A 24,586-nucleotide genomic window follows, 5' to 3' on the forward strand; every position below is an offset into this window, starting at 1 on the left:
TGAAGTCCACTGTACAGCAGGAAGAAAAACTAACAAATACCTGTTTTTTGGGCAGTCCCCCCCACTCCCCTGTCCTCTTGATGGAGTATATTCTGACTTAAAGTGGTTGTAAACCCTTACAAACCACTTTGACCTACAGGTAGGTAAGTCTAGATTAAGGCTTACCTGCAGGTCCAAGAAATATCTCCTAAACCTACACGGTTTAGGAGATATTTACTAAAAGACCATGACAGCTGTCTACGGCGCATGGGCTGTAGACAGCTGCACGCAGGCGCGATATGCCGTTAGTGGCGGCTCCCGTGCGCATACGTGGGAGTGACTTCATTGCTTCTCCGGCGCTGTGAGTGGCCAGAGCAGCGCTACCCGGAAAAGATGATGGATGCTCCGGACTACAGGGGACAGCGGTGACATCGCAGGCTCCTGTGTCCGGTAAGTGACACATAATGGGCTACTATGCGATACATAGTAGCCCTTTATGCTTTACCTTTGCAGGGAGACAAAGAGGAAGTAACACCCATCAGGGTTTACTTCCTCTTTAAACTGTATCTCTAGGCAAAACTTGTTTTTTTTTTGTGTATGTTTTTATTTATTATTAATCTTTTTATAGAGACCCAAAGGGTAAGACCAGAGGTCTCTAAAATTTCTATATGAAGGGCCAGTTTACTGTCCTTCATACTTTAGGTGGGCCAGACCCTGACCAGTGGGAGTAGAAAATGTTCAGATGTCGGTGGGAGGAATGGTGTCCCATCATTGGTGTCAGTGGGAGGAATGGTGTCCCATCATTGGTGTCAGTGGGAGGAATGGTGTCCCATCATTGGTGTCAGTGGGAGGAATGGTGCCCCATCATTGGTGTCAGTGGGAGGAATGGTGTCCCATCATTGGTGTCAGTGGGAGGAATAGTGCCCCATCATTGGTGTCAGTGGGAGGAATGGTGTCCAATCATTGGTGTCAGTGGGAGGAATGGTGTCCAATCATTGGTGTCAGTGGGGGGAATGGTGTCCCATCATTGGCATCAGTGGGAGGAATAGTGCCCCATCATTGGTGTTAGTGGGAGGAATAGTGTCCCATCATTGGTGTCAGTTGGGGGACTAGTGCCCCATTGTCAGTGAGACGAATAATGCTCCATTGTTGTTGTCAGTGAGAGGAATAGTGCCCCATCATTGGTATCAGTGGGAGGAATAGTGCCCCATCATTGGTGTCAGTGAGAGGAATAGTGCCTCATCATTGGTATCATTGGGAGGAATAGTGCGCCATCTTTGGTGTCAGTGGGAGGAATGGTGCCCCATCATTGGTATCAGTGGGAGAATTGGGAACCCCATTATTGGTATCAGTGGGAGGATTAGGGCCTCATTATTGGTATCAGTGGGAGGATTAGGGCCTCATTATTGGTATCAGTGGGAGGATTAGGGCCTCATTATTGGTATCAGTTTGAAGACTAGAGTGCCATTATTGGTATCAGTGGAAGGAATGGCGCCCCATCATTTATGTCAGTGTGAAGAATAGTGCCCTATCGTTGGTGTCAATGACATTAATAACGCCCCTAGGGCTGCATAAAGGAAAGCAAAGGGGCTGCAGTTTGGAGACCACGGGTGTAATATAATACTTTTGGTTGTTAAGTAGACCCTCTTTTTCTACACATTGGACTGAAAACGAGCTTAGAGGAATCGGGGACAAGAATGATTTGTTTCCCAAAAATACAGTCCTTCCAAACAAGGAACAGTTGGGAGCTTTGCTATTGCTGCTCCATCAGTCTGCAGTCCGCAGCGATCTTGTAAATGATGTTCAGAATGACTCCTCCTAATGCTTGCAGAAACGCACTCCGATTAACGCGTTTAATTTGTTATCTTGTCAGCAAAAGCGAATCGAATCTTAAATATTGATCACGCCCCCACAGTGTCCGGAAGCCACCGGCTGAGTGGCGTAAGTTAATTGACTTTTTGTAGGAGCGGAGAGATAATTGTGTCGATTTTTCTTGTGTCTGCAGGGCTGCTCGTGGTCTGTTATATTTGTGGATCTGGATGCACACAACCGGAACAGGCAGACTCTCTGCTCCCTGCTGCCGAGGGAGTCCCGGTCTCACGTAAGTCCTCAAAGTTGGAGTCCAACACCATTACATATGTTTAACCTCTGATGGCAAATCCTACGTGAGTAAACTGATCACAGACCACTCATGAGGGCCCTTGAAGATTTCAATTACAGAGCCGCTTTGAACCCCAGACTTGAGTGGTGGTAGAGATGTAAAATTTCTGGAAATTTTTAAGCCTTTGGAAAAAAATAAAAAAGTTCTCCTGTTTTATTTTTTTTATTAATTTTTTTTTTCCAAAAAGTATTGAAAGTTTTGGGGAATTTAAAAATAAGTTCAGTGTGGAGTAGTTTTACAAACTGAAAGTAATTTTGTTAACCACTTCAATATTGGGCATTTTCACCCCCTTCCTGCCCAGACCAATTCCAATTTTTTTTTATTTTTATTTTTTTTATTTAATTTTTTTTTTTTCAGCGCTGTCGCAATTTGAGTGGCAATTGCGTGGTCATGCAACAATGTACCCAAATTACATTTTTATGTTCCCACCCCCCCCACAAATAGAGCTTTCTTTTGGTGGTATTTGATCACCTCTGCGGTTTTTATTTTTTGCGCTATAAACAAAAGAGCGACAATTAAAAAAAAATATATATATATATATATATATATATATATATATATATATATATATATATATATATATATATATATATATATATATATATATATATAATTTTTTTTTTTTTTTTTTTTTTTTTACTTTGTGCTATTTGAAAAAAAAACAGGAGGACTGGGGGTTGGGACTTTAAATGAAGGAGGCAGGTGTAAAACGTTTACATTTATTGGAAATCAGTGATCAGTTACATGAGGGTAATCATGAGTACAGCAGGAAAACCAATATATTTCATTCAGTGAATAAACATACAGTAATGACAATTAACCACTAATAATACAAATCACACATTACAGGTGATCATAGAGTAGGTAAAACAGTTGGCATAAAAACATGGCATGTAATAGCGCTATGCATTTTGTGGATTCGTCCAATCTTCACGGGCACGCGCGTGGAAAACTGAATGCTGTAGAATAATAGTAACAAGAATATCTGTAAGGTCCGACCCCCGTCACAGAAGAAGATTAAATGAAGGTAATTAACTGCTTAAGGACCACCTCACGCCGATATACGTTGGCAGAATGGCACAGCTGGGCACAATTGCATACCTTTACATGATTCTTTAAGTGCCCAGCCGTGGGTCGGGAGCGCGCTAGCGGCGGCGCGTTCCCGAGCCGGTCCTGAGCTCCGTCACCGTGGCCGCGGGACCAGTGGACCCGATCGCCGTTGGTGTCCCGCGATCGGGTCACAGAGCTGAAGAACGAGGAGAGGTCTGTGTAAACAAACCTTTCCCCGTGCTTCCCTGTGTGGCTGTCAGCGATCGTCTGTTCCCTTTTATAGGGAAAGACGATCAGTGACGTCACATGCCAGGCCACGCCCCCTGCAATAAAAAAAAAAACACAACGTCACACACAACCCCTTAAGCCCCGTACACACTATCAGATTGTCTGCTGAGTTTTTCCTTCAGATTTACCAAAACCATATAATATGAGGTCAAACCTTAGGAGTTTCAATGTGTATGCAATCAGACAGGCCCTTCTACTACATGGTTTTGGTAAATCTGAAGGAAAAACTCAGCAGACAATCTGATAGTGTGTATGGGGCTTTACACTGCCCTAGTGGTTAAAGGGGTTGTAAAGGTAAATGTTTTTTCACCTTAGTGCATTCAATGCATTAAGGTGAAAAAACATCTGACAGTGCCAGCCCCCCCCCCCCCCCGTTTTACTTACCTCACCCCTTGAAAGTCCCGCGCTCGTCCCCCGACGTCCTTTCCACCGTTCAGCCTGGCCGCTGATTGGCTGGAGTGGATGGATGGAAAGCAGCGCAGCCATTGGCTTGCGCTGCTGTCAATCACATCCACTGACGCGGAGCACCGGGGGGGGCGGGCCCGTGTGATACAGCGAGCGGCTATAGCCGCCAGCTGTATCACGGGAGCGCGCCCGCAGATGCTTCTCACCATGCGAGGGAGCTCGCATGAACGTGAGAAGCACCTGCGGGAGGAAGCCGAGACAGCCGCTGAGGGACTCCAGAAGAGCAGGTTCGGGGCCACTCTGTGCAAAACGAGCTGCACAGTGGAGGTAAGTATAACATGTTTGTTATTTAAAAAAAAAATAATTCACTTTACAATCCCATTAACTCCTTCACTGCCAGTAACATTTGCACAGGAATCACTGCATTTAAATAGCACTGATTGCTGTATAAATGACAATGGCTCCAAAAATGTCTGATGTGTCCACCATAATGTCGCAGTCACAATAAAAATTGCTGATCGCCGCCATTACTAGTAGAAATTTTTTTTTACAAAAATGCTATAAAACTAATTCCCTATTTTGTAAACGCTATAACTTTCAGACAAACCAATCAATAATCGCTAATTGCATTTTTTTTTTAACAAAAATATGTAGATCAATATGTATCGGCCTAAACTGAGGGACAAAAATGTGTTTTTATATATATTTTTGGGGGATATTTATTATAGCAAAAAGTAAAAAAAATATTAAATTTTTTTTCAAAATTGTCGCTCTATTTTTGTTTATAGCGCAAAAAATAAAAACCGCAGAGGTGATCAAATGCCAGCAAAAGAAATCTCTATTTGTGAGAAAAGAAGGCCGCCAATTTTGTTTGGGAGCCACGTCACACGACCGTTCGATTGTCAGTTAAAGCGACGCAGTGCCGAATCGCAAAAAGGGGCTTGGTCCTTTTGGCTGCAAATTGGTCCGGGGCTTAAGTGGTTAAAGGGAATCTTTAGGCTGGGTTCACACTGCTGCGGGGGGAGATCCGGATGTGATTCGCACCGCACTGCAGTGCAAATCACATCCGATCTCCGTAGCGATGCGAGTTCAGCCATACAGATAGTATGGCTGAATTCGCATCGCTCCCGCAGCAAACTCGCACGGGACCCTTTTTTTGGTCCGCAACAGAATCGGATCGCATGGGTGTTCACACCATGCGATCCGATTCCTGTGCGAGTCGGCAGATCGCACTGCGATATGCGGACGGATCTGGGGGTGTCATTAACATATCATTGACACTCCCAGCCGTCCGCATAGGGTAGTGTGAACTGCCGGCGGGAGTAATGCGATGCGGGAAAACGCCGCGGATTCGCGGCGTTCCCGCATCGCTGTGGTGTGAACCCAGCCTTAATCCCAAAACCATTCTCAAGAGTACTTACATTGTCTGTATCTATGCAGTAATTATGTGCCAACATGAGTCAGAAAACCTCTAGGGGTATCACTGGTGGGAGCTGAGGTGGTTATAGCAGACCGGGACTACAACAGAAATGGTTTCCAAGGAAGGAAATTCCAAAAGATAATGGTCAAAAAAAGACCATGAGTGCTGGGAACAAAAGTGAAGATTATAAAATAGATTGAAAACTCATATTATGTGGTACAATGGGTCATATGTCCTAAACTTGGTAAAGGATAGGGTAATGAGATGCTAATGAGTGGATAGATAAGGTGGAGTTAGTGAGACTTCTTACTTTGTGCTATAATAAATATCCCAATTTAAAAAAAAAAACACATTTTTTCCACAAATAGAACTTTCTTTTGGTGGAATCTGCGCTATAAACAAAAAAAGGCCGACCATTTTTAAAAAGAAACAATATTTTTTACTTTTTGCTATAATAAATATCCTCATATTAAAAAAAATAAAAAAACTTCATCAGTTTAGGCCGATATGTATTCTTCTACATATTTTTGGTAAAAAAAAATCGCAATAAGCGTAAATTGATTGGTTTGCACAAAAGTTATACCGTCTAAAAAATACGGGATAGATTTATGGCTTTTTTTTTTTTTTACTAATAATGGCGGTGATCTGCGATTTTTTACTGTGACGTTGCGACGGACATATCTGACACTTTTGACACATTTTTGGGACCATTCACATTTATACAATGATCAGTGCTATAAAATTTACTTGATTCATTAATGTCTTTTTTGTTTTTCCCTGCCTGTCACACATATATTGCTACAATCTGTGCATCATGTTTTTAGTAATTGCTGGTACTGCCTGTGTCTATATCCTCAGAACTCGGATGCCGCACTCCTGACATGTATAAGTTACCCGGCATTTGCAGTGGATGACGAGACTTTGTACCATCAAACTTTGGATAAGATTGTTCGCAAACTGAAAGGGAAATATGGATTCAAACGTTTTCTTCGAGATGGATATAGGACAGCACTAGAAGATGAGAACAGACGATACTACAAACCAGCCGAAATAAAGGTACCAGTCTGCTTCCCCCTTTTGGTGAGCTACTTAAAGAGGACCTGTCACTTTGTGAATTTTGTACTCAACAATCATCATGATGCAGGTTATACCGTTTTCTGTTGTGCGTTTAGAAAAAATAATAATTTCTCATTCGTTCATTGACAGACACAGCGCTCCATTATTCAGAAACATAGGGTTATATTGCCTAGGGCACTAGGCAGAAAAAAGATTTGTCATGTGCCCCCTTATATTGGTTGCCTGTGATGTGCCCCCTTATCTTGGTTGCCAGTGATGTGCCCCCTTAGCTTGGTTTCCAGTGATGTGCCCCCTTAGCTTGGTTGCCAGTGATGTGCCCCCTTAGCTTGGTTGCCAGTGATGTGCCCCCTTAGCTTGGTTGCCAGTGATGTGCCCCCTTAGCTTGGTTGCCAGTGATGTGCCCCCTTAGCTTGGTTGCCAGTGATGTGCCCCCTTAGCTTGGTTGCCAGTGATGTGCCCCCTTAGCTTGGTTGCCAGTGATGTGCCCCCTTAGCTTGGTTGCCAGTGATGTGCCCCCTTAGCTTGGTTGCCAGTGATGTGCCCCCTTAGCTTGGTTGCCAGTGATGTGCCCCCTTAGCTTGGTTGCCAGTGATGTGCCCCCTTAGCTTGGTTGCCAGTGATGTGCCCCCTTAGCTTGGTTGCCAGTGATGTGCCCCCTCAGCTTGGTTGCCAGTGATGTGCCCCCTTAGCTTGGTTGCCAGTGATGTGCCCCCTTAGCTTGGTTGCCAGTGATGTGCCCCCTTAGCTTGGTTGCCAGTGATGTGCCCCCTTAGCTTGGTTGCCAGTGATGTGCCCTCTTAGCTTGGTTGCCAGTGATGTGCCCCCTTAGCTTGGTTGCCAGTGATGTGCCCCCTTGTATTGGTTGCCAGTGACGTGCCCCCTTGTATTGGTTGCCAGTGACGTGCCCCCTTGTATTGGTTGCCAGTGGTGTGCCCCCTTGTATTGTCTGCCAGTGGTGTGCCCCCTTGTATTGTCTGCCAGTGGTGTGCCCCCTTGTATTGTCTGCCAGTGGTGTGCCCCCTTGTATTGTCTGCCAGTGGTGTGCCCCCTTGTATTGGCTGCCAGTGGTGTGCCCCCTTGTATTGGCTGCCAGTGGTGTGCCCCCTTGTATTGGCTGCCAGTGGTGTGCCCCCTTGTATTGGCTGCCAGTGGGTGTGCCCCCTTGTATTGGTTGCCAGTGGGTGTGCCCCCTTGTATTGGTTGCCAGTGGGTGTGCCCCCTTGTATTGGTTGCCAGTGGGTGTGCCCCCTTGTATTGGTTGCCAGTGGGTGTGCCCCTTGTGTTGGTTGCCAGTGGGTGTGCCCCCTTGTATTGGTTGCCAGTGGGTGTGCCCCCTTGTATTGGTTGCCAGTGGGTGTGCCCCCTTGTATTGGTTGCCAGTGGGTGTGCCCCCTTGTATTGGTTGCCAGTGGGTGTGCCCCCTTGTATTGGTTGCCAGTGGGTGTGCCCCCTTGTATTGGTTGCCAGTGGGTGTGCCCCCTTGTATTGGTTGCCAGTGGGTGTGCCCCCTTGTATTGGTTGCCAGTGGGTGTGCCCCCTTGTATTGGTTGCCAGTGATGTGCCCCCTTGTATTGGTTGCCAGTGATGTGCCCCCTTGTATTGGTTGCCAGTGATGTGCCCCCTTGTATTGGTTGCCAGTGATGTGCCCCCTTGTATTGGTTGCCAGTGATGTGCCCCCTTGTATTGGTTGCCAGTGATGTGCCCCCTTGTATTGGTTGCCAGTGATGTGCCCCCTTGTATTGGTTGCCAGTGATGTGCCCCCTTGTATTGGTTGCCAGTGATGTGCCCCCTTGTATTGGTGGTCAGTGAGAAGCCCCCTTGCATTGGTGGTCAGTGAGAAGCCCCCTTGCATTGGTGGTCAGTGAGAAGCCCCCTTGCATTGGTGGTCAGTGAGAAGCCCCCTTGCATTGGTGGTCAGTGAGAAGCCCCCTTGCATTGGTGGTCAGTGAGAAGCCCCCTTGCATTGGTGGTCAGTGAGAAGCCCCCTTCCATTGGTGGTTAGTGATGCTGTGAGGGGCCTCCCTTACTTTGTTGGTCAGTGAGGTGCCCCCCTATATTGGTGGTCAGTGATGTCCCCTCTTCCATTGGTGGTCAGCGAGGTGCCCCCATATATTGGTGGTCAGTGAGGTGCCCCCATATATTGGTGGTCAGTGATGTCCCCTCTTCCATTGGTGGTCAGCGAGGTGCCCCCATATATTGGTGGTCGGTGAGGTGCCCCCATATATTGGTGGTCAGTGATGCAGTGAGGTGCCACCTTATATTGGTGGTCAGTGATGTCCCCTCTTCCATTAGTGGTCATTGAGAAGCCCTCTTACTTTGGAGGTCAGTGATGTCCCTTCTTCCATTGGTGGTCAGTCATGTCCCCTTCTTCCATTGGTGGTCAGTCATGTCCCCTTCTTCCATTGGTGGTCAGTCATGTCCCCTTCTTCCATTGGTGGTCAGTCATGTCCCCTTCTTCCGTTGGTGGTCAGTCATGTCCCCTTCTTCCATTGGTGGTCAGTCATGTCCCCTTCTTCCATTGGTGGTCATTGAGAAGCCCCCTTACTTTGGAGGTCAGTGAAGTACTCTGTTATATTGATAGTCCACTACAACATTTACATATTTTTATTAGACATTGAGGTTCAGGTACCATTAACACTGTGCCCTGTGTACTCTACAATTATATGTTCTCTGCAAATAACGTAAAACAGAAAGTTTTACAAGTCAAAAACCATCAAAGTGATGAATTGGAGGATTCGGAACTCTGTAATCACTTCACATATCTACCACCAGAGAAGATGATGTGACCGCTTCCCCGCTGTCATTAGTACCACCAAATGAACTACAATTTAGGTTATAATTAAGACCTTCCAACTACACTTTTTTTTTTTTTTCATTTTACAGCAGGTCTGCGTGTTTTCATCTCTCGACAAAATAATTGCAGCTCTCGTGTTTATTCTATTCTTGTCCTTTCAGCTTCTCCAGCTGGAATTCGCTAGCTTGGGTTCGCAGTTAAAATTTAGCGTTGAGTTTTCTTGGGTGCGGCGAGACGCTCCATCATTCTGCCACTTAATTTCACAGCTCGCTACAAGTGTACACAGGGAACCAAATGATTCCTCCCGAGGACGCCGAGCCCGCAATCATTACTTGACAAAATATTGTCTTTTTAATATTGAAATTACAATAGGCTATTTGCCAGAATATTGAGCGCAGTCACTCAGTCCTACCCCCTCATAAGGAACCGACGTCTTCTGAAACACAGATGAGTTTGGGTGACAAAGTAATCTTGTGTGTTTTCTTCTGTCTGCAGCTCTTCGATGGGATCGAATGTGAATTCCCTATGTTTTTCATCTATATGATCATTGATGGTAAGTCTCCTAGTCGGGTTGCAGTTTCTGCACAAATGCTGCTGAAGTTCAAGCAATGCTAGTGGTCCCAGCAAATACCTGCGTTGGTTTTCAGCCCATTCCTCATAGAACCTCCCTGGATCTTAATCATGTAACACTGTGTATATATGTGTGTATATATATACATCGGCACTTTAACCACTTCAGCCCTGGAGGATTTTACCCCCTTCCTTACCAGAGCACTTGTTGCGATTTGGCACTGCGTCGCTTTAACTGATAATTGCGCGCTCGTGCGACGTTGTACCCAAACAAAATTGACGTCCATTTTTTCCCCACAAATAGAGCTTTATTTTGGTGGTATTTGATCAGCTCTGTTTTTTTTAATTTTTTGACCTATAAACAAAAAAGAGAGACAATTTTGGGAAAAAAATACAATATTTTTTACTTTTTGCTATAATAAGTATCCAATTTAAAAAATGAAAAATGTTTTCCTCAGTTTAGGTCAATACGTATTCTTCTACATATTTTTGGTAAAAAAAATTAGCGATTATTGATTGGTTTGTGCATAAGTTATAGCATCTACAAAATAGGGGATAGATTTATGGCATATTTTTTTTTTTTTTATCTTTTTAACTAGTAATGGCAGCGATCTGCGATTTATTATTTTTATTTTTTTTTTTCTTCGTGACTGCGGCATTATAGCAGACACTTTTGACACATTTTTGGGACCATTCACATTTACACAGCGATCGGTGCTATAAAATTGCACTGATTACTGTGTAAATGTGACTGGCAGGGAAGGGGTTAATACCAGGGGGTGCTGCAGGGGTTAATATGTTCCCTGTGGGAGTGATTCTAACTGTGGGGGGGAGGGGACTCACAAGGGGAGGAGACCGATCGGTGTTCCTCTGTACTGGGAATACACCATCGGTCTCCACTGACAGGACGTGGATCTGTGTGTTTACATACACAGATCCACGGTCCTGCTGTGTTTCCCGGGCAATCGCGGGTGCGTGGCGGACATCGCGGCCACCAGGCACACACCCGGGTCCCAAGAGATGCCACAGGTGTGCGCACGCCCCCTTGACGTCCGGGAATCAGAGGACGTCATATGACTCCCACCCAGGATGGGAGATCCCATCTGTGGGTGTTATATGTCTATAGCCCGGGGCTGAAGTGGTTAAAGATGGATATCCCGGTAACAGCAGCAGCTGCTACCACAACCGATGTATCCGTCTTTATAGTTGTGGTTTCCCGTTTATGATAATGGTGGTCTCTGCGGCGGATTCGCTGCGAGATCACTGTTATCGGGAGAGGGCCCTCCCTCTCCCCCCCCCCCCCCCCCCCCCCGCTTACCAGAGCCGCCGGAAGCGGCGGAGACAATCAGGTCCTTCTCCTTTCGTGGTATGGATACAAGTGGGGGTAAGACGGCCCCTGTAATGACATATATTCGGCAGCCCATCGCAGTTTGCTACGGAAATGAAATTCCGTAGCCACCATCTTGCTACACCCCGCACTCCTCCATAGTAAGGATACACTAAGAAGAGGGAAAGCGGACATGTTGTCTGACTGCTTAGATGTTGAATTTTAAAAGCAGCGAACTTCTGTCAGATTAGCAAACCTGTGAGATGAGCGGGGTTGCCGCTGCTTTTAAAATTCAAGATCTAAGCAGTCAGACGGAGTTGTAAGTCCTGTATTTCACTATATAAACTCACTTTACTGTTCTAAATACGTGTAAAATGCAAAACTCTGAGTGTAAGAAGATGTCCACTTTCCCCCTTCTTAGTGAATCATTATTGCGACCATCGGCCACGAGCATCACCACCCCCGGCAGTGTGTGCACGCGCCTGCTATCCCGCTTAAAGGAGCCGACGTATAGCTATGACGGCTCACGGGATCATGCCGACCTGCTGCGGTATAATGACGGCGGCTGGTCAGCAAGCGGTTCATTTCACTGGGCCCCCAAAAGTGTCAGTTAGTGTCCGATTTGTCTGCCGCAATATCGCAGTCCCACTATAAGTCGCTGGTCGCCGCCATTACTAGTATAGAAATATCCCATAGTTTGTAGCCGCAACTTTTGCGCAAACCAGTCAATATACGCTTATTGGGATTTTTTTTTTTTACCAAATATATGTAGCAGAATACATATTGGCCTAAATTTATAAAAAAAAAAAAATCGCTTTTTTTTTTTTTTTTTTACTGGATATGTTTTATAGCAAAAAGTAAAAAAAAATTTATTTATTGTTTTCAAAAATTGTTCAAATTATTCATTTATTTTTCTAATTTATCAGTTTTTATTTTTTATTTTTTGTTTATAGCACAAAAAATAAAAACCGCAGAGGTGACCACCAAAAAGAAAGCTCTATTTGTGGGAATAAAAAGGACATTGATTTTATTTGGGTACAGCGTCTCCCGACCGCGCAATTGTCAAAGTAACGCAGTGGCGTATCGCAAAAAAATGGCCTAGTCGTGAAGAGGGGGGATTAAATCTTCCATAGCTGAAGTGGTTAAAAAAAACATTTTTAACTTTTTTACTTTTACTTTACTTTTACAATCACTTTAAGGTAAAGGGCAGGGAAGGACTTTCTTTTTTATTTATTTTTTTTAAATTACTTTTTTTTTTTATTACAATTACTTTAAGGTAAATAAAGAATGGCGGGGAAGGACTTTTTTTTTTTTTTCTTTTTTTTTTTTTAATTACTATTACTTTAAGGTAAAGAATTTGCGGGGAAAGACTTTATTTTTTTTATTTTTTTTTTAGTATTTTCTTTTGGCACTAAAATCAAAAACTGCCACTGCCGGCTTTTCACCTACAAAAGCCAGTGAGAGAAATGCCTGCCTGTGTGCGGTAATACCAGGAAACGCGTTGCGTCTTTATTTGTTGCTGCTGACATTTAATTTTTTCCCAGAAGCGAGTAACCATCTATAACCGGCTGTAGCGCTGAACGAGTCTGTTAAATGCATTATTCTGCGTATGAATTTAATTCCATAATGAGCTTGTTTGCACGTTCCTTATTTAGTTACAACGCTGAGTGATTGTAAGATGTTAATATTGCGCTCCATCTGCTCCCAGCAAATCTCGCACCTCTTCCCTGAAATCATTATGTGTAAACAGCACGGCTCCATGCACCCCCACCCCCGCTACAAAGACAAGACGCCCACATCAAGTGCCGTGTGCTTTCATTGTGTACAATTTAAATGTGTCATTACATAGAAAGATAAATACTTTATTATCGAACAAAGAAGGAAAAAGCAGGTTTGAAGTTCTGCGATGCGCGTGTGTGAGCGCGGGGCTGGAGACGTGCGAAAGAGTCCTACGTCTGAGATCAGGGCTGATATTCAATGCACCAATGAGTACAGCTATGGTTTAATTTAAAAAACATTTGTGTGGTCCAATCATAAATTCACATACATTATGTAGGCTGTCTATAGCAGTTAGATTAGGCTCTTTGTTTTTCCAAGTACCCCCTGGAATGTTTAGAAAATCCCCGTTGGTCCAGCCTGTAAAATCATTGGTGGTCAGTGATGTGCCCCCTTAGTGGTCGGTGATGTGCCCCCTTATATTGGTGGTCGGTGATGTGCCCCCTTATATTGTGGTCGGTGAGGTGCCCCCTTATATTGGTGGTCGGTGATGTGCCCCCTTATATTGTGGTCGGTGAGGTGCCCCCTTATATTGTGGTCGGTGAGGTGCCCCCTTATATTGTGGTCGGTGAGGTGCCCCCTTATATTGTGGTCGGTGAGGTGCCCCCTTATATTGTGGTCGGTGAGGTGCCCCCGTATATTGGTGGTCGGTGAGGTGCCCCCGTATATTGGTGGTCGGTGAGGTGCCCCCTTGTGTTGGTGGTCGGCGACGTGCCCCCTTGTGTTGGTGGTCGGCGACGTGCCCCCTTGTGTTGGTGGTCGGCGACGTGCCCCCTTGTGTTGGTGGTCGGCGACGTGCCCCCTTATATAGAAGCATTTGTTGCTCTTGCCATTTTTCCAATTTTGCGATCATGGCGGCTTCCGCCATGCGTCCCCTCCCCTCCTCCCAGGTGTCCAATAGGATCGCCTAACCTTTCAGCCAATCGGGAAATGGGTAACAGACCCACGCTTGCTGATTAGCAGAGAGGTCGATTCAGTGTTAGAAAAGCAAATATTCATTTGATTTTCTAAGGTGGACTCCGAGCTCAGTGCTCTGCGCCACACGTCCACCCTATTTTTAAGCCTATTAGAGCTTATGACTCGAATCGGGTGCTTCAAATATAAACACCCCCGGCGCTGTAATTCATGAATCTATCCATTATGCATATAGGGGGTGGCGAGGATAGAGGGGGCGCCGCCCATGTGCCCGTAATGCATGGGCCGTCCCGTGCGCTACTTTACTTGAAATGGCTCAATTTACAAGCCACAGGTCGGTGCAATTCAGGTGCGACTTGCCTGATATCTGTGCGACTTCATGCACAGATGTCTATGTGGGTCGCACCTAAAACTGCAAAAAAATAGTACAGGAACCTTTTTTTTTTTTCTCAAATCGGTGCGGCACCGCAAAGTCAGATTCGCTTCAATTTGAACAGTTCCATTGCCGACAGTAGGGTGCGACTTGTCATGTGATTTCTAACTGTCAAATCGCATGAAACCTCGCACTGGCGTGAAGGGGGGCTTACAGTGCACAGGAAATTATTCACAGTGCTTCACTTTTTCCACATTTTATGTTACAGCCTTATTCCAAAGTGGATTAACCACTTCCCTACTGGGCTATAGCGGATTGACGTCCGCATGGTGGCTCTGTTATCCTGATTGGGCGTTTATATGACGTCCAGCAGGATGAGCCACTCGTGCACGCCTTCGGGGGTGCGCAGCATGGCGATCATTGGTGTGGTGTGTCACTCTGACACACTGCAGCTCCGATGTTGGTCAAGAGCCTATGACGTAGGCTCTTTACCACATGATCAGCTGTGACCAATCACAGTGGTAGGCAGGAAGTGCCAGTAATCGGCTTCCCTCAGTTGGTGCTGACAAGACGCGGCCAATCGGCGGCTCTCCTGACGGGGGTCTGCACTGATAATCAGTGAATTGATTACAAGCGCAGCCAACATCAGAGGTGCTCATCACAGATAGAAATAAGTGCCAATCAGTAATGCCTGTCAGTGCCTCCTCATCATTGATGCCTATCAGTGCCCATATTGGTGCCCATCAGTAAAGGAGAAAACTGCATTTTATAACCAAATCTAAGAAACTTTTTTTGTTTCAAAAATGTTGGATTTTTTTCAATTTGTTTAGCGGAAAATAAAAAACCCAGTGGTGATTAAATACCACCAAAATAAAAGCTCTATGTGTGGGGAGGTGATACTCATCCACTCTGCAGTAGAGCTGCACAATTAATTGTCAAGAATCATAATCGTGATCTTGACTAAAGTGTTTCACAATTCTTTCTATGCAGAGAATTTTCTCTGCTCTTCTGAAGCCACAGCCATCAAAACAAAGGAAGAGAAAATCTGGGCAGTCTGCCAAGAATCACAACATTATTTATCAGTTGAACTCAAGTATAAACATTGTAACAATTTGTCAGTGGAATAGAACAGACTTTGTGTGCAAGTGGAAAAAGTTTAACCACTTAAACCTTTTTCTGACATATGTTGGTTTCAAGTTAAAAAAATCTTTTTTTTTTTTTCTTTTTTGCTAGAAAATTACTTGGAACCCCCTATATATATATATATATATATATATATATATATTATTATTATTATTATTATTATTATTTTTAGACACCCTAGAGTAGGGATCCTTAAACTACGGCCCTCCAGCTGTTGCAAAACTACACATCCCATGAGGCATTGTAAAGCTCTGACATTCACAGACATGACTAGGCATGATGGGAATTGTAGTTCCTGAACAACTGGAGGGCCGTAGTTTGAAGACCCATGCCCTAGAGAATAAAATGGTGGTTGTTGCAATATTTTCTTACACAGTATTTGCGCAGCGGTCTTTCAAATGCAATTTTTTTTTTATTTCCCTAATGAATTAAAAAAACTAAACAGGAAAGTTAGCCCTTTTTTTTTTTTTTTTTTTTTGTATAATGTGAAAGTTTTTACGTCGAGAGAATCGTGATCTTTTCATTCTAAGCCAAAAAAAATTGTGATTCTCATTTTGGCCAGAATCGTGCAGCTCTACTCTGCACTGTATTTGAGTATTATGCAAAATGTAGATCCAAAACGTATGGGGTGCCGAGGTTCGCTATCACTGCACTAGAAGCTGATCTGCTGACAGCCTAAAGATTTACTGCTGCTCAAGGGCTCCTGGGCTTCAGCAAAAGGGTAGCCTCCAGCAAGAATAAACAGGAATAGTGATGGAGGCAATTTACAGCCCATACCCACACTGATTTTGGAAGTATAAATATTAATGTGGAATGTACGTTCCTTGCTAAAGAACATTATTTTTTTATCATATAGTTATGGGTAAAGTTGTGATTTATGCTAGAGATAGAGGGGGCGAGCTGATGTAGAAGGGGAATGCCACAATACCTAGCTAGATGCACTAAGCGGGTAACCTGTGTCCTTAGAGGGGGTATAAATACAACATTTTTTGTTTTTCATTTTTTAATTCTTGTAAAAAAAATGTTTAGGTTCTATGCTTTTTGTGGCTGCTATTTACATTTACTTATAAAGGTTTATAGATAACGACTTTTTTTTTTTTTTTTTTTTTTATTTAGGCGTTTTCCGAGGAAATACTGAACAGGTGAAAGAATATGAGAGCTTGTTGGACCCGGTACTTTTTCAAGCTTTTGAAGGTAATTCTATTTCTGTGTGTCTGCTTGGGAGGTTCCCCTTCATTTCCTGTTTGGACAGGAAACAAGGGGAAGGATTTGCAACTAAAACCCAGAGAGCAATACAATAATATATTTTTATTTTTTTACTTGTTTATTTTGGTAAGGGTTAAAACCTCTGTCAGGTTTCATTATATTTCCCAGAACAGTGTTTTGGCTGTGGTCGCCGAATTGTATTTTACAGCATAGATTTCCATGTCTATAAGCACGTATCTTTTTTTGCGTCACCTTGCTTCTCCCAAAGGCAGAAGGTTTTTTTTTAATTTTTTTTTATCTTAATGCATTAAGATAAAAAGTCTTCTGTGTGCAGCAGCCCTAACCCTTTCCACCCAGTAATGTCCATGAGTCCAGGACTCTCCCTTCTGATTGAATGAGACACAGCAGCGCTGCCATTGGCTGCTGTCAATCAAAGTCAGTTAGCCAATTATGAGAGAGAGGGGGTGGGTCCGAACGGCAGCTCCGTGTCTGAATGGATAGACGGAGCTGCAGCTCTGGTCTTGTGCCCCCCATAGCAAGCTGCTTGATGTTGGGGTACTCGACAGGGCAGAGGGGCCAGGAGCACCGAAGAGGGACCTGAGAAGAGGAGGATCCGGGCTACTCTGTGCATATCCACTGCACAGGGCAGGTAAGTATAACATGTTGGTTTTTGTGTTTAACCCAGTATGGGACTTATGAGATTGGCGGTGAGCCTATAGTTCGCCCCCCACCTTCCCGCCACTGGGCCATTCAGAAAGCTTCACACATGGGCAGTAGGGAACCAGCCGGGTTCCCTAAGGCCCTTTTCACACTGGGGCGGTGGGTGCTTTTTAGCGGCGCTTTACCGTCAATTTCTCTGCTCTATTCGGCCGCTAGCGGCCACTTTTTACCCCCCCCCCCCACTAGCGGCGAGAAAGGTTAAAGCGCTGCCGCAGAAGCGATATGCCGGCATTATAGCAGCGCTGCCCCATTGATTTCAATGCCCCAAAAATGCGACTAGCAGGACTTTTTTAAGCGTCCTGCCAGCGCACTGCTCCAATGTGAAAGCCTTCGGGGCTTTCACACTGGGGACACAGCAGCGGCTCTTTCAGGGCACTTTGCAGGCACTATTTTTAGCGCTGTAGCACCTGCAAAGCGCCCCAGTGTAAAAGGGGTCTTGCTACGAATGGCAGTGGCAGCACCCGAGAGCTGATTGGAAACTCCGACTGGGGTGCCGACATCGCCGGATTCCAGGACAGGTAAGCCTCCTAATATTAAAAGTCAGCAGCTGCAGTATGTGTAGCTGCTGAATTTTTTGCTGCGGGGGGGGGGGGGGGGGCAGGACTCATCTTTAAGAACCTCTTTAGGGCACAACATGCCCAGTGTAATAGGTGTAGCTGAGATCTGGACCTTTTTTCACAAGTTCAAAGCGCGACACGACAACTGAACTTACGATGTTGTCGTCCCATCTCCCCCCCCACCCATGTCTGTGTAAAATAATGGAGAAGAGAGACTGCAGAAGCTGTGTCCCTCACGTCTACAGACACACAAACATTGTACAGCCTGTTGAGCACCCCCGAGGCCAAGTGCGGAACGCTCTCATAATAGAGCTGGAGAGCGTGTTCTGAGAAAGTCGTCAAGGAGCGCCCGACTTATTTTCTCCCCCCTCCGAGGCGCACAATGGAAGGTGGTGCGCTCTAAGCAGTTTCAAGCCTCTCACATGAGTAATCTTCCATTTATAATCAGAGCTTTCTATGCTGCTTTTCCTATTTATTTACCCCTAACAAAGAAAAAAAAAAACCCTGATGGAGAATGCCACAGAAAAAGTGCTTAGAATGCAAAACATTTAAATTAACAGCTCAAACGCCCTCTTTTTCACAGTGTGTGATCAGAAACACGCACACACAACATCCATATAGGTGGTGCAAGAGAAAGAACCCTGTGTAATGCTTGCAGTGTTCCTGCAGTGCGTGCGTGTATGCAAGCTTAAATAGAATATATACATAAAAAGACACAATTCTATATCATCATGTATGAGATACAAGTAACTCTGAAACCACAGGGCGGCTTGATGTATTTTGTGGGATATTTCATTGTCTACATGTTGCATCATCTCTTATTGCCTGCCCTCGCTCTGAGACCCAGCCAATGCACATGTGCTGCATCTGGTGGCAGGGTGACGTGGCAAGTGACATGCTGAATCTGGTGGCAGGGTGACGTGGCAAGTGACATGCTGAATCTGGTGGCAGGGTGACTTGGCAAGTGACATGCTGAATCTGGTGGCAGGGTGACGTGGCAAGTGACAAGCTGCATCTGGTAGCAGGTGATGTGCTGAATCTGGTGGCAGGTGACGTGGCAAATGACAAGCTGCATCTGGTGGCAGGTGACGTGGCAAGTGACATGCTGAATCTGGTGGCAGGTGATGTGACAAGCAGCATCTGGTGGCAGGTGACGTGGCAAGTGACAAGCTTCATCTGGTGGCAGGTGACGTGGCAAGTGACAAGCTGCATCTGGTGACGAGCTGCATCTGGTGGCAAGTGACAACCTGCATCTGGTGGCAAGTGACAACCTGCATCTGGTGGCAGGTGACGTGACAAGTGACATGCTGAATCTGGTGGCAGGTGATGTGGCAAGTGACAAGCAGCATCGGGTGGCAGGTGACGTGGCAAGTGACAAGCTGCATCTGGTGGCAGGTGATGTGCTGAATCTGGTGGCAGGTGACGTGGCAAGTGACAAGCTGCATCTGGTGGCAAGTGACAAGCTGCATCTGGTGGCAAGTGACAAGCTGCATCTGGTGGCAAGTGACAAGCTGCATCTAGTGGCAAGTGACAAGCTGCATCTGGTGGCAAGTGACAAGCTGCATCTGGTGGCAGGTGACGTGGCAAGTGACAAGCTGCATCTGGTGGCAGGTGACGTGGCAAATGACAAGCTGTATCTGGTGGAAGGTGACGTGGCAAGTGTCAAGCTGCATCTGGTGACAAGCGACAAGCTGCATCTGGTGACAAGCTGCATCTGGTGGCAAGTGACAAGCTGCATCTGGTGACAAGCTGCATCTGGTGACAAGCTGCATCTGGTGGCAAGTGACAAGCTGCATCTGGTGGCAAGTGACAAGCTGCATCTGGTGGCAGGTGACGTGGCGAGTGACAAGCTGCATCTGGTGGCGAGTGACAAGCTGCATCTGGTGGCGAGTGACAAGCTGCATCTGGTGGCGAGTGACAAGCTGCATCTGGTGGCGAGTGACAAGCTGCATCTGGTGGCAGGTGACGTGGCAAATGACAAGCTGTATCTGGTGGAAGGTGACGTGGCAAGTGACGAGCTGCATCTGGTGGAAAATGATGAGCTGCATCTGGTGGCAGGTGACATGGCAAGTGTCAAGCTGCATCTGGTGACAAGTGACATGGCAAGTGTCAAGCTGCATCTGGTGACAAGTGACAAAATGCATCTGGTCGCAGGTGGCATGGCAAGTGACAAGCTGCATCTGGTGGCAAGTGACAAGCTGAATCTGGTGGCAAGTGACAAGCTGAATCTGGTGGCAAGTGACAAGCTGAATCTGGTGGCAAGTGACAAGCTGAATCTGGTGGCAAGTGAAAAGCGGAATCTGGTGGCAGGTGACGTGACAAGCTGCACCTGGTGGCAGGTGACGAGCTGCATCTGGTGGCAGGGGACTGTGGCAAGTGACATGTTGAGGGCTCTCACTGATCCTGAATTATGGTGGGTTGAACTATTTTACTGATCATCCTGACACCATATCAATCATGGCACTGTGATGATTGAAGCTCCAACACCAGCCATTGACCCAAGAAATTACCAGCGAAAACCCGCGCCGACACCCACAGACGCCGTTCCCCAAAGCCCCCCACCCCCCAGGCGCCGGGCGCTTACAATATTTTTCTACCATGCAGCAAGTCCCCGGTGCCAAAAAGGTTGGGGAGCGTTGCTACATTTTTCTCTATAAAATAGCAAGTCTTATTCTTTTTATCTTCACGTCCACATTAAGTGTAGCTACCCCCCCCCCCCCCCCCCATCTCAATCTGTAGATCTGCCCATAAAGGTTCTGGCAAGTCCCCTATGCACTCCGTGCTTCTCCCACACTGATAGCGGTTTGTTTGACATCCCGTCCCCCATGTATTATTATTGCTCAGTGAAAGATGTCAGCATGCTCTGGCTTCCCTCTGTCCGGCTGCAATGTTTCCATTATGCCATGTGTTATTCATGTGCTGTGTGGCTGGAATCTCACTCCCGCAGTATTGTGCTCCATTGTTCCCGTCTTTTGATGAATATTTCGCTGCTGACACTTGATAATACATTGCACGATTCAATCTGTCTGCACTTGTCATTGTTTGTTTCAATTTTTAATGTATATGTAATGTTCTGTGCGCTGCCTTCTGGGGAGAACGGCAAACATTGGCTGCAGCCAAGCCGCTCTTCCTTTACACTGTTCAAGTCAACTCACGTTAATTTCTTTCTTTTTGTCTTGGAAATGTTGAAGTCTGTTCAATATCTAGCTTTTAGTACACTGTGGGGGGATATTTACTAAAACTGGAGCACAGAATCTCGTGCAGCTGTGCATATTTGACCAATCAACTTCCGGGTTTTATTGTCAAAACTTAACCATTTGAAGACCAGGCCTTTTGGCCTGACATTTGTTTACAAGTAAAAAAAAATGTTTTTGCTAGAAAATTAGAACCCCCAAACATTTTATTTATATATATATATATATATATATATATATATATATATATATAATATATATATATATATATTTTTTTTTTTATATATATGTATGTATATATAATTTTATCTCTATTTAAATGGTTTGTGAGGGTGCCAATTTTTCTGGCCTTACCTGAGCTCTAAAAGTAGAATTTTCTTGAAGGAAAAAAAATAAAAAAAAATGCAATTATATTAAATATTGCAGGCCCATATAGGATCCAGGTAGTAATAGATCCGACTATGCAACTATAACTACATCAATTAAAAAAAAAAACAAAAAAAAACGCTTATACCAGGATATGGTAAATCGACAAACAATCGTCAGGAACTGGATGGACTCTTTAGTGAACCTTATCCACTATGCAAACAAGTGAAATCTGACAGGAGAAGAAAGAAAGACGAAAGAGAGAGAGAGAGAAAGAAAAAAGTAGAATTTTCAGTTGACTTTTTTTTAAAGGACCTGGGCAAAAAAAAATTCAGGCAAAGAGCACCTGTATCCAGTCAGATGCAGGCCCTGTTTGGGTATTTTGACAGCCGTGGGTGCTGGCTGTCAGACTATAATAGGCAGCACTGCAGCTTCAGCCACCGACGCTGTTTAGGGAGGATGGGGGGATCTTCGCATGTATGGCCAGCTTATTTGTTTTAAAGATCACATAGCAAAGAACACATAATAAATGTAAGAAAAAAGTATGTCTGATGATAGGGTCACTCTAGTGTACCAACAATTCTGTCTGGAACATGCAGTAGAGATGATCAAATCTATGTGGCTACACTTAGAAGAAACCAGAATACTGTATATATAATAAGTCAATTTATTAACAATAAAACAAAAGATGTCCACATACCAAAGAGGAAACAAGCAAGCAGGAAGATACAAGTCATCTACAACAATATAACCAAAATACCTAATAGACACTAGGAAGCCTAACAAACTATATACAATATGTACAATATACAGTATAAACCAGATGAATAACACTGGTAACAGGGAATACCAGAGATACAAGGAAAAGGGGTTCAGGACTGAGCTCAGGAACAAGCGGAGCAGATATAAGGCAGCATAGGATACAAGGCTAGAGCAATATCAGGAGCAAGATAAATGGCAACAGCATCAGACTTAGCAAAGCAAGCAAATCAAAACACTGACTGAAAGTGAATCAGCAGAAGAGGGACTTAAGTACCCTCCCAGCAGCCAGCATCAGGTGGAGACTGATTACTAAGACCTGATAGCTGCCGGGAGACACCTGCCAGGGGACGCTTGATCTACAACTTTCCATCCAGGGAACTACAGCGCCACCAGCAGGTGCTTCAGGTCCTGGAAAAAACACATATATAATAAAAACAACCATACTGGGGGCAGAGGCAATATCCAGTTCCTTGGGAATGACAGGATTGAATACTTAATGATATGTTGGTATTCTTTAAACGCTTTTTTTTTTTTTTCCTCTTTTGTGACAGACAAGCATATTTTAATGTGTTCTGAGTATTTATATGTTTCTATTTTATTTCTTGTAGGGTGTCCTATTGTCCCAGAATATTATCATGTTCCAGCAGATTTTGTGGAGCCTGAGAAGCTTAACCCGAACAGCCAGAAAAGATTCCCGAGTAACTGTGGCCGGGATGGCAAGCTCTTCCTGTGGGGACAAGCTCTGTACATCATCGCTAAGTTGCTGGGTAAGTCACGGAATGCACATTTTTCTTTTTTTTTCAACATCATTCGTATATTGATATTTTTATGAATACAAAACTCAATAAAAACTTTGACTAGATTTACGCTTTACTTATATTTTATTTGGAAATAAAAAATAAGTAACTTGCAAAGAGCCAGGGAAAAGCTTCAGACTGAGCTTTGGCCTATGCCTGAAATTCATCTTTAAACACTTCAGCCCCAGACCATTTGGCTGGCCAAAGACCAGGGCACATTGCGATTCGGCACTGCGCCATTTTAACTGACAATTGCGCGATCGTGCAACGTGATTCCCAAACAAAATTGACGTCCTTTTTTTTCCCACAAATAGAGCTTTCTTTTTGTGGTATTTGATCGCCTCTGCGGTTTTTATTTTTTGAGCTATAAACAAAAAAAGAGCGTCAATTTTGAAAAAAACTATTTTTTTAACTTTTTGCTATAATATCCCCAAAAAATATATAAATACATTTTTTTTCCTCAGTTTAGGCCGATACGTATTCTTCTACATATTTTGGTAAAAAAAAATTGCAATACGTGTTTATTGATTGGTTTGCGCAAATAGCGTCTACAAAATAAGGGATAGTTTTATGGCATTTTTATTATTTTTTTTTTTTTACTAGTAATGGCGGCGATCAGCGATTTTTTTTTTTTTTTTTTATCGGGACTACGACATTAATGCGGACAGATTGAACACTTTTGGTGCGATTTTGGGACTGTTCACATTTATACAGCGATCAGTGCAATTAAACATGCATTGATTACTGTGTAAATGTGACTGCCAGTGAAGGGGTTAAAACTAGGTGGCGCTGTAGGGGTTAAGTGGGTCCTAGGGATGTGTTCTAACTGTAGGGGAGAGGGGCTATGCGTGATACATCACTGATCATAGCTCCCGATCACAGGGAGCTATGATCGGTGCCACTGTAACTAGGCAGAACAGGGAAATGCTTGTTTACTTTAGCATCTTCCTGTTCTTCCTCTCCGTGATACGATCGCAGGTATTCCCACGGATGTCGAGTCCCCGGGACCCGCAATCCTACACAGAGCTCCCGGCCGGTGCGCACGCAGTGGCAGGGAGGCAAATTCAAAGGGACGTACAGGTACGCCCATTTGTGCAGTCATGCCATTCTGCCAACATACATTGGCGTGCACCGGTCGGGAACTGGTTAAGGCTGGGTTCACACCGCTGCGGCAGCGAGAACCCGGATGTGATTCGCACTGCAGTGCAAATCACATGCGATCTCTGTGCGATGCGAGTTCAGCTATACAGATAGTATGGCTGAATTCGCATCGCACCCGCCGCAAACTCGCACGGGACCCTTTTTTTGGTCCGCAGCAGAATCGGATCGCATGGGTGTTCACACCATGCGATCCGATTCCTGTCCGAGTTTGCAGATCGCACTGCGATATGCAAACTGATCTGGGGGTGTCATTAACATTTCACTGACACTCCCAGCAGTCCACATAGGGCAGTGTGAACTGCCGGCGGGAGGCATGCGATGCGGGAAAACGCAGCGGATTTGCGGTGTGAACCCAGCCTAAAGCAGTGGTCATCAACCCTGTCCTCAGGGCCCACTAACAGGCCAGATTTGCAAGATAACTGAAATACATGACAGGTGATATCATTTGCTGCCCAGTGATTGCCGTATTCTAGTCTGCATCTCCCCCAAGGTAATACATAAAACCTGGCCTGTTAGTGGGCCCCGAGGACAGGTTTGATGACCAC

At 44.9% G+C, this 24,586-nt stretch overlaps 1 protein-coding gene across 3 annotated transcripts in view; it reads left to right on the forward strand.

Annotated features, from left to right (window-relative positions):
- PHKB (phosphorylase kinase regulatory subunit beta) overlaps nucleotides 1-24,586 on the forward strand; it is a 339,917-nt gene that overhangs the window by 170,051 nt on the left and 145,280 nt on the right. For all 3 annotated transcript variants that reach the window (XM_077451660.1, XM_077451651.1, XM_077451669.1), the window contains 5 exons: nucleotides 1,985-2,080; nucleotides 6,162-6,359; nucleotides 9,670-9,727; nucleotides 16,395-16,472; nucleotides 22,692-22,850. In XM_077451660.1, the coding sequence (XP_077307786.1) occupies nucleotides 1,985-2,080; nucleotides 6,162-6,359; nucleotides 9,670-9,727; nucleotides 16,395-16,472; nucleotides 22,692-22,850 (589 nt within the window). The remainder of the gene's footprint in view (nucleotides 1-1,984; nucleotides 2,081-6,161; nucleotides 6,360-9,669; nucleotides 9,728-16,394; nucleotides 16,473-22,691; nucleotides 22,851-24,586) is intronic.

Source organism: Lithobates pipiens, unplaced genomic scaffold, assembly GCF_037356315.1.
Source record: "Lithobates pipiens isolate NorthernLeopardFrog02 unplaced genomic scaffold, aLitPip1_a1.2 Scaffold_10, whole genome shotgun sequence".
In the NCBI taxonomy this organism is placed as follows: Eukaryota; Metazoa; Chordata; class Amphibia; order Anura; family Ranidae; genus Lithobates; species Lithobates pipiens.